Source organism: Tribolium madens, unplaced genomic scaffold (assembly GCF_015345945.1).
Source record: "Tribolium madens isolate multiple individuals breed KSU strain unplaced genomic scaffold, Tmad_KSU_1.1 Scaffold_7;HRSCAF=85;Tcas5.2_LG10, whole genome shotgun sequence".
In the NCBI taxonomy this organism is placed as follows: Eukaryota; Metazoa; Arthropoda; class Insecta; order Coleoptera; family Tenebrionidae; genus Tribolium; species Tribolium madens.
The window spans coordinates 8,277,902-8,288,243 of record NW_025401050.1 but is presented as its reverse complement, the minus strand read 5'-3'; the positions used below and the strand labels follow the sequence as shown (position 1 = coordinate 8,288,243).

General features: G+C 29.5%; 1 protein-coding gene across 1 annotated transcript in view; it reads left to right on the top strand.

Moving 5' to 3' along the window:
• The window catches only part of LOC123009529 (protein Daple-like), a 15,510-nt gene extending 7,558 nt beyond the window's left edge, over positions 1 to 7,952 (top strand). Inside the window, exons 5-10 of the mRNA XM_044405909.1 lie at positions 764 to 845; positions 894 to 1,199; positions 4,795 to 5,541; positions 6,716 to 7,288; positions 7,344 to 7,631; positions 7,680 to 7,952. Coding sequence (XP_044261844.1) covers positions 764 to 845; positions 894 to 1,199; positions 4,795 to 5,541; positions 6,716 to 7,288; positions 7,344 to 7,631; positions 7,680 to 7,937 — 2,254 coding nt within the window. The 3' untranslated portion in view covers positions 7,938 to 7,952. The remainder of the gene's footprint in view (positions 1 to 763; positions 846 to 893; positions 1,200 to 4,794; positions 5,542 to 6,715; positions 7,289 to 7,343; positions 7,632 to 7,679) is intronic.
• Positions 7,953 to 10,342: the final 2,390 nt, after the last annotated feature.

Genomic DNA, 10,342 nt, shown 5'->3' with positions numbered 1-10,342 from the left:
TATTTTATTAGTATAATTGCTTCAATCTTAATTTTAGGTCTCTTTGCTCAATGATCAGTGGTCATTTTTACAACAAAAAAACTCTTTATTTGCTTTAATTAGTACGCAGGTACTCTTTATTTGTTTTAAGTAAACAAACAGTTTTTGTTTATTGTAATTAGAACAAAGAAGGTGCAATTGACCATTTTTAAGCAAAAGAAGAGTTTTAAGACAAACACTTTTATAAAAATGCAATTTTAAGTAAGATTAACATGCATTTCTCCTATATGGATCAAAGCTTGATTAGTAAACCATAACTTCAGAAAATCATATTTTGAAAACTACTCGGTATATTTTTTTGAAAATTTGGATCACAACTAATGAAGAGCTGCTCTACACGATGGTAATGATGAAAAAAAAATTACTCGTAGGGTTTTTCATAGATTATTTCGATTTACTTCGAACTTCATCGAAAAGTGTTAGAAAAAAGTTTGCCAATATTCAATTTCAAATTTTATAGCATTCTAAAGGGCAAGGCCATCCCTTTAGAATGGTTTTTATTTGAAGGAAATCGGCATAATAGTTATTGAGTAATGATTTTTTAAAGTTAAAGTATTTTAAATTCATTTAAATTAGAAAAAAAAAATATTTTGTTCAAAGTGTGGGTTACTGCATTTGATTTGTCTCACTGAGACGAACAAAATGATATAAAATTTGTCAAGTTGTCACATGACTTTTTTTGTCGCCTTGTGTAATTGACGCACTCGCCACGTTTGTGTTTTAGGGAAGAAAAGACCGAATTATTGGCAGAATGTCGGGAAGAACTCGAACATGCAACCGCTTTAGTGTCAAAATTAAAAACCGAGGTAATTTAAATTGTCAGTTTACTTTGATAATGCTTGTTTTTGATTTAGAACAGCGACTTGATGGTGGAAGCGAGACGCGCCAAAGTCTACCAAGACGAAATGGATGCGATGCGCGAGCGAGTCGAGCGAGCTGATCGTCTAGAATCGGAAATTCAACGTTACCGTGAAAGACTGGCCGATGCTGAATTCTATAAAGTTCGCGTTGATGAACTACGAGAGGATAATCGAGTTCTTTTAGAAACACGAGAAATGTTGGAAACACAACTCGCCAGAGCGAGGCAACGAGCTGAACACGTTCTAGAACTCGAAGCCGAACTCATGGCTAGTAAACAAAATTTCAACGAAATTTTACTCGTAAGTCTAATCCTTTCATGATGTTTTTTTCAGTACTGAATGCGAGCGCAATTTTAGTTGGCTTGGATGCAAGAAAATAGAGCCTGTTCTAATTTCTTGGATGAAAGCTTGCTAAAACTGCGCACTAAAAATGCGCATTAACAAAAAGCGTATGTAAAATCAGAAATATTATAACAGACGCTTTACGAGCTTTTGTCTAAAACTAGAAAAATGTTCAAGGGTAATTTTTTGAAATTGTGTTTATGCTACCCCGCCCTATTATCAAAAGAAACGTATTAAGTCCCCCACAATATTATAAATTTTTAAAATCAACAACTTATTGCAGAAAATCCGTTATTATTTGTTATTGTTTTCAAATCGATAGTTTATCTTCAAAATGCATTTTCTATTAATTATTTACTTTAATATCTAATTTTTAATTTAATGAACCGAGTTTGTAAAATAAAGAGTAATATTGCAGAATTTGTCAACTAAAATATGAAAAATGTAACAAAGAATAAATATAACAAAATAGCACAAATTTTAAAGTAATGCTAAATCAATAAGTGGAGAATTAACTAACGTCCCTCAACATTTTTTAAATAGTTTCCTCAATTGAATGGAATTTCAGATACATGTTACGTAACAAAATTCCAAAATATTTATTTTTTTAAAGCTAACTAATGTAGTTTTTTTAATACCAGACATTAAACTGCAATTTCATTTAGCCTATTTCAACGTTCAAAAACGGTTGGAGCTAAAAATCTCTTGAACATTCTCTTCAAGAAAATTTTATTTTCTACAACCCCTTGATTGTATTCGTTGTAAATCTAACGTATTTCGATCTTTTCAATTAAATTCGCAAATGTTAAACTTGGCTTTAAATTTTATATAACTTATTTAAGAATACTTTCATATGAAATATCTGTAATATTTTTTCAGGATTGTAGGGAATTGAATGTCCCGGTATTTCAGTACTTACGTGTCATACAGAACTTCTAGTAAGTTCAACTAATTTCGATACTAAATTTGCGCGCGCAATTTCAGTACTAAATTCAGTACTGAAATTAGTCTCGGGTCAGTCAGCTCTAAGGGTTGGCTATGGAAATCCAGCAATTTTCACTGTCTAAGTGCGTCACTAAAAGGAAAAAATTAGTAAACTTGAAATTCATTATTTTTCTCTTTATGTAAATGGACCAAAATTTCTTGAGGAATTCTTCCTTCAAGCAAAACTGTTAACGATAAAACGTATTTTTTTATGTTTCAATTTGCAATTTACAACTTTTTGAATGTGACCAATGAAAAGGAATCAAGTAACAATATGTATAAACATTGATAATTATCAATGTTGACAGATGCGATCAGGAACGACGCAAGTGTAAGAAATCAAAATATTAATTTAAAATGTTTTACAACAAAAGAACTACAAATAATTAAACCATAGTTAGGTCTAATAGATTTATTGATTACAGATATTTATAATTCTATAAAAAAATATCGATTTTAAACCAATTGTCACTTATACCTTAATGTTAATCTTGTTAATCTAATTAAAGATTTCTTCAGAAATCGAATTCGTTTATTAGAATTTGCATTGGACGTTTGTCTTTTCCAAATTGCTCTGTTTTCTTTCGTAAATTCGAAAGCAGGAATAAAACCAACGATTACTGAGATCTAACACTTTATTATTCTTATTAGAACGGCAAAACTATTTTGAAACATTTCGTCACAAATTACACAAATCTGCTTATTTTTTAATAAGTAATGATTATTTACATTCACCGACGGCACTATTTTGACACTGATAAGAAAAAAAATTATTAGAATGTTTTTGATCACAAAATACTAGATCCATTATCTTAAGCAAATTCTAAGGAATTTTTTTGATTCGGTCAATTGAAAGATACAAAATACAATAAAACAAAATTATTGAAAAATATTAATATTCATACACGTAGGAATCGCCACATGCGGTAAATTCTGAACAGAAATATACAAAAAAATGCGTAAACGCTTTTCTCAGTGGTGGTTTATTGTCGAGAATCGCATTGGCTCTGACCTGACCTGAATTTCCGATCTAAGTGACCTGTGACTTGAATACTAAGTTGGCAACACTGACTTAGCTTATGTCAGATGACGGGTATGCCGGCGGTCGCCCCTTGGAAATTAATGACAATTGACAAAAGTGTGACGTTGAAATTTTATAGTTTATGTTGCCAACTTAATTTCAGAATGATTACACACTCTAGAAATCTTTTTTCTTAAATTCTTCTTAAATAAAATTTTTTTGTTATAATTTCTTGTATTTACATTGGTTATGTGTTTTTTCATTTGTTTGTGTATTTTTATTTTGTATTAGTTCGCTTGTTTAAACTATTCTACATTATAGACTGACGTCTGTTGGAAATAACCATATTATTGTTATCATTATTATAAAAAAAATATATATTTTTCGACAATTTCCTGCTTTAACAATTGATTATTTTAGCTTTTTTGTATTTTTTAAATGACATACAGGGTGTGTCAAAACTCGCGCCCCAGAGAAAAATTTCTTGTAAGATAAGATATGACGAACATGGAAAATATGTTAAAAAATTCTGTCAAAATATTTTGACATTTATTTTTTGATATTTGGCATTTTTTATGTCTATTTAATGATACTGATGATCTTGTATATGTTTTTTTTTAATTATTTAGTAAAGGTACAAAAATTTTGACAATAGAAGCCACAAATAACCTTAAACAGAGTTACAATTTAGGATAAAGCTTCCTTGTTTCCTCTTTTAATAGCCTGTAGCAAAAAAATTTTTAAAAATTATTTTTCCATCAGAAATAAATAGTCAAATTGCAAAATTTAAACTTTGATAAGTTCGAAATTTTCATAGATAGAATTTTTTTAACATTTTTTCCATGTTCCTGGTATCTTACCATACATATGGCATTTTTTTCTGGGAAGCGAGTTCTGGCGCACCCTGTACAATTTAAAATAGAGTAGAATGTCCATTTTGTTTTCAAATGTCGATTAATTATTTAAGAAAAAGTAAACCCATACACAGTTTTTCAAGTTTACATTTGTTTTTTTTATATAAAAAATCATAAAAATATGAGTCAAAAATTTTTGCCATTTGACATTTTTTAATGTCTATTTACTGATACTGATAATCTTGTATATATTTTTGCATAATTATTTAATACAAAAGTACAATAATTTTGCCAATAAAAGCCACAAATAACATTAAAGAAAGTTACAATTTAGGATAGAGCTTCCTTGTTTCCTCTTCTAATAGCCTGTAGCAAAAAAACTTGAAAAATTATTTTTCCAACAGAAATAAATAGAGTCAAAGTGCAAAATTTAAACTCTCAATTTCGAAATTTTTATAGATTTAATTTTTTTAACATTTTTGCGAGTTCTGGCGCACCCTGTATTTCTGAGAAATTAGTTACTTATTATTTGATATAAAAAATATAAGTTGGTCAAAATGATTTGTATTTTGACCCTGACAAGAAATGACATTTTATGCAGTTTGTCCAACTTAAAAAACAAATCATATCCATTTCTTTCTTATCCAAAAACATGGTGTGCTAAATCCGTATTTAAATGTGTAATAATTTTTAGGAAAGAGACGCCGCCAAAGAAAAAATCCAAGAACTCATCGACGAAAACCTCCAATTGCAACAAGTAACAAAAGCCGCGTTGCAAGAAACGAGTACTTTGAACGCTGCTGATTTGGAACATGACGAAACGAATTCTGGTGATAATAGTTTATCGGAACAACTCACAAACAACGCTCAAGCACGTGCCTTGAAACTCGAATTGGAAAATAAAAAGTTATTATCAACGATTGATTCGCTCAAAGAACGAAGTTTCCACGAAAATGCAAACAAACTACTCGATCTGGAAAAGGAGAAGAAGAAACTTATTCTAAAATGTGACCAACTACAGGAGAATTGTGACCGATTGACACAACAGAACGAAGAACTTGAGAATTTATTCAAAAACGCCATGCAAGAAAATCGAAAATTGCAAGATAACATCGATACGATTAAAGTCTTGTCTGAGAGACACGTTCAAGATTTGCAAAATGAACGCGGGAAAGTTTCCGAACTTGAGAAAAATATTGAGTCGTTAACGAAGGAAAAACAAAGGGTTCAAGTGTTGTGTGATACGATTAAGAAGAGAGCAGACAATGCGGAAAAATCCTTGGGACAAATATCGGATCAGTTACAAAATACACAAACACAAGTGCAACAGTTGGCACAACTGGAGCAACTTTCGAACGAACAGAAAGACAAAATCGTGGCATTGGAAAAAGAAAATGCTAATGTACAGAAAGATGTGATTAAATTTAAAGAATTGCTCGAGGTAAGTGTTGAAAAGTGAGGAAGTTTTCTTTTTTTTGATAGACTCAAAATCCAACACAAATTAAGCGACAGTAAAAAAGTGATCTAAGTCGTGAAAGAAAAAAAAGAGCTTTTAAGCACTGGTTGTGACATATACCAGATTTCAGCGACTTTTGTCTACTCCCGAACTTTCAATTTCTATTAAAAAAAACAAATAAAAATATGTAGGAACTTGATGTAAGCGTCACAAGAGCATCAAAACCGGTTACATAATAAAATAAATACAGGGTGTTAAAAAAAGATTGGTGATAGTATGGACCAAAGTAAAAATTTTTTTTTGTTTGAACAGATCTCAGAAATTGTTACTTTGCGGACCCATGACTTTTTTGTTGTTTTGGTCTATACTATTACCTCCTGAAATGATTTACAATCTTTTTTTAACAGCCTGTATATGTGTAATGGTAGTCAGCAATTCAAAGTGGCGTTTTTTGATGAATTGTCAGTTTTTTTTAATTATAATAAAGTGGTCATATTTTTTTAGATTTTTTGATGTTTTAAAAGTGAAAAAAAAAGGTCTATTATTACTAATTGTGAAATATACCAGGCTTCTAGTGCAAAATAGAGAAAGTACAATGTTGCCAACATTATCTTTCATTAAATGGACACTTCTATTATTCTTATGCTCATACTTATAGTAGTTATAGTATATCGAAAATTAAAAAAAATCCCTGACACATAAAACTACAAATCAATTTTTTTTTAATAAAACTTTTTTTTTTCATTTCTTTACTTTTTCAAATGATATTTTCTATATTTTTTCCATAAACTTATATGTTTAATTAAATTTCAAAAACATCTTTGCAAGTATTGGTACGAAGGTGTCAAGTTATTGTTTTTTTTTTTGTAAAATTTTGAGAATATGTTCCGCTTTGACTTAACTTTTTCTAGCGTCTTTATTGTTAATAATAGACAATAAAATTTTGTACATTAGTAAAGAAAGTTTTGCTTTATTGTCTAATGTACTTTTGATTTGTTTTCACTAATTAGAGGTATTTGTATTTTACTACAAATTCTTTTTTTTAATGTACATTTAGACAATTAAGACTTGTCTTCCAATTAATTAAAATGATTTTTAAAGTAATTTTCATCATTAAAAATAATTAACAAAACAGTATTATTGTCTAATTTAATTCCAGACCAAAGATGTGAAACTAGACGAAGCTGTAGTAGAATCGAAAAAACAAGAGAAAGACTTACAAAAACTGACGAAAGAAATCGAAAATCTCCGTTCCCAGCTTGAAAAATTGCAAGAATTCGAACAGAAAGCACAAGAACTGTCATCGCAAACTTCCGTATTTGAGGAAACAATTTCAACATTACAGAAAGATTTGATCAACGAAAAAGTGAACAACGAAAAATGTAAAAGCAACTTGGAGAAAATTTCCCTCAATTTGGATATTTTAGATAGTGATATTGACACGATCGTTAGTCACATGTTGAATAATGCGAAAATAAAAAAAATACTTTGTTCGGAAAATCGTCAGAACGACGAAAACGACGGAAATAAACAAGACGAAAACGTTGTTGCCGAATGCGAAAAACTCAAAACCGAAATACTCAATTTTCAGAATTTTAACGAAGCTTTACAAGCGGAAAATGCAAAATTGCAGGTCGATATTGCAACATTGAAATCGCAAGTGCATTCGTTGCAAACGCAACAGACCGCTTTGCAGTTGGCCAATAGCCAACTAGTGGCGGAAAAAGACGAGGTTTGTGACTTTACTCAAAGCCAATATTGCTTATTATTATTATTTTAATTTTCAGTTGTCCAAACAGCAAAAAATCCAAAATACTCAACACGACACTCTACTCCTGGATCAGATTACTCTTCGTTCATTGCACGAACAATTGACCACCGAATACGAACAGTTGAAAGCTGAACAAGAATTGTTGAAAAAACTCAACCGGGATCTCAGATCTGAAGTGCGCACTTTGAAAGAGACAAATTCGGGTCAGAAAGAGCGAATTTCCGCTCTAGAAGTCGAAAAAGAGTCGTTGAAAAACGGCGCGAAGAGTTTAGGAGTGCTGCGAGCAGAACATTCGAAATTAAAGGTGTGGTGTTTGTTAATGGTGGGTTTTTGTGTCAGTTGTGAGTTTTAGGATGATTTTCGGAATTTATTTACGGCGAGTGAACGACTGAAAGTCGAGTATAGGAACGTTCAGGAGGAATTGAAAAATGTTAGGACTGAATCGAGAACGTTACGTTTGGGACAGACTGAAATGCAAGGGGAATTGAATTCGACATCCGATCTTGTAGCAGGACTACAATTGGAAAATGCCAAGTTGCAACAGAAATGTGATGTAAGTGATTTTTTGTTTTCTGTGACTGAGACTAATACTTACGTATTTAAAAAATAGTTGACAATTGTGTTTTATCTTTGTTAAAAAATATGACATTTTAATTTTGACAGTCAATGTTGCCAACTTAATTTAAAAGCCACAGACTGCTTTGATTAGAAAATTATTAAAAGCATATGCATATTAAAAAAATCATCTCTTGATGTTTAAATATTGAATTTTGATAATTGAATTGAAGTGAATGTATTTTTAAGTCGATTTCTGGTTTCAAAACGTGTTAAATCGCGCGAAATTAGCTGTATTGCTATTATTCTGATCGAAAACGACGGTTTTTCCACTTGTTTTGCCAAAATCTCTGAATTTGATACGATTTCTGGCTTTAAAATGTTGGAATTGGCAGAAAAATAGCGTTATTACGTTGAATGATGAATTGTGGGCTTGTTTTCAAAAATCTTGCTAAATTAACGTTTTATTGTATTTATTTAGGGCAAAATCCTTTGGTTTCAGTCGATTTGTGACTTCAAAATACGCTAAAATTTCTCGAAATTAACTGAAAAAATTGCACTATTAACATTGTTATTCTGATCTAAAAAAACAATTTTTGTAATTTTTGCTAATAAAAATTTTTCCATTCACTAAAACAAAACAAACAGTTACTTTTTCTGATTTCTTTAATCAACGTTGAGGGTGAAAAAATTTTTTTTTCAAAAAAATCAAGGATATTGTAAGACGTTTATTCATTTTTTGACACTACACTTAGATTCCCTGTGCTGTCATTGGTTGCTGAGATATCGATGATCAAAGACAAAAAGATCTTTTTTCATTAAAAGTCAGAAATCTTATTTTTTATAAAAACAATTAATTTCTAAAATGTTGCTTAATTTCCCCTATTAATTTATTTTAAACAACACAATAATTAAATTTATTTGTAATAAAATATTAAACCATTGAATTTTTCTGCTTAAATAAAACAATTTCTCCAATAATTTAAATTTACTAGAACATAAAATCAATGATTTATCTACCATCATATTATTCTGAAAACTCAAACAAATTTTTTATGTCACCAAAGTACCCCCTAAAATTTTACCTAATTTTTATGAACTATAGAAAACCCTATATTTCTAAAATTCTAGTAAGAAAAAAATGTAAAGTTAAAACTTTTTCAGTGAAATTCTGAAAACTCAAACAAATTTTTTATGTCATCAAAATACCCCCAAAAATTTTATCTTCCTGTATTTCTAAAATTCTAGTAGGAAAAAAATGTAAAGTCAAAACTTTTTCAGTAAAAAATTGCTTAATAACCCAATAGTGTTACTTGAAATTTAAGCATAAAAATTTAATTAGAATTGTCTGCGTAATCAATTTTTTATTAAATATCAACTTTTCAATCCAATTAATACTGCTACGTTAATTAAAGTAAAATTTAGGAAACATTTTTGTTCTCTTAATTTTTTGGAGAGATAAATAATTTTTTAACAGAGAGATAAATTTATCTCACTTAAATCATAGTAACATCAATCACAACAACTATCGATCAGTTAAATTTTAACTGAGGTTAAATCGGACCTTTAGGCTGTTTTTTTTATCATTATAACTAGTGTCATATCAATTCCCCCTTTTTTTTAATTTTAACATTTAAAGGTCAATAATAGACCTCACCAACTCGCTGGGACACCCTCTATAATCTTTATATTTGATAAGTTTATTTACTAGGAGTATAATAATTAATATTAATTTAATTTTTGTTGTACAAAATCACAGCAACACGTACTTTGAGAATACTATATTAATGGTCAAGACTGCTGAAAAGCTCATTTTTTTGGTAAAAAATATCTTTGCAGTAAACTATCATGTTTTATAAAAACACAAAAAAAAGAAAAATGCCAAGTAAAATAACATTTCAGGAACATGAAAAAAATGTTAAAAAAATTTTATCTATAAGAATTTTAAAATTGTGGAAGTTTAGATTTTGCACTTTGACCCTATTTATTGTTTCTGTTGGAAAAATAATTTTACATGACTTAGTAGAGGAAACAAAGAAGCTGTAACCTGAATTGTAACTATACAGGATGCGCCAGAACTCGCGCCCCAGAGAAAATTGCCATATAAGGTAAGATACCAGGAACATGGAAAAAATTTGATCTACAAAAATTGCGAAGTTATGAAGGTTTAAAGTTTGCACTTTGACTCTATTTATTTCTGTTGGGAAAATAATTTTCCAAGTTTTTTTTGCTATAAGCTACTAAAAGAGGAAACAAGGAAGCTGTATCCTAAATTGTAACTCTGTTCAATGTTATTTGTGGCTTTTATTGGCAAAATTTTTGTACTTTTACTAAATAATTATAAAAAAAACATACACAAGATCATCAGTATAATTAAATAGATATAAAAAAAAGTCAAATTTCAAAAAATAAATTTCAAAATTTTTTGACAGAATTTATCTTACTTGAAATTTTTTTCTA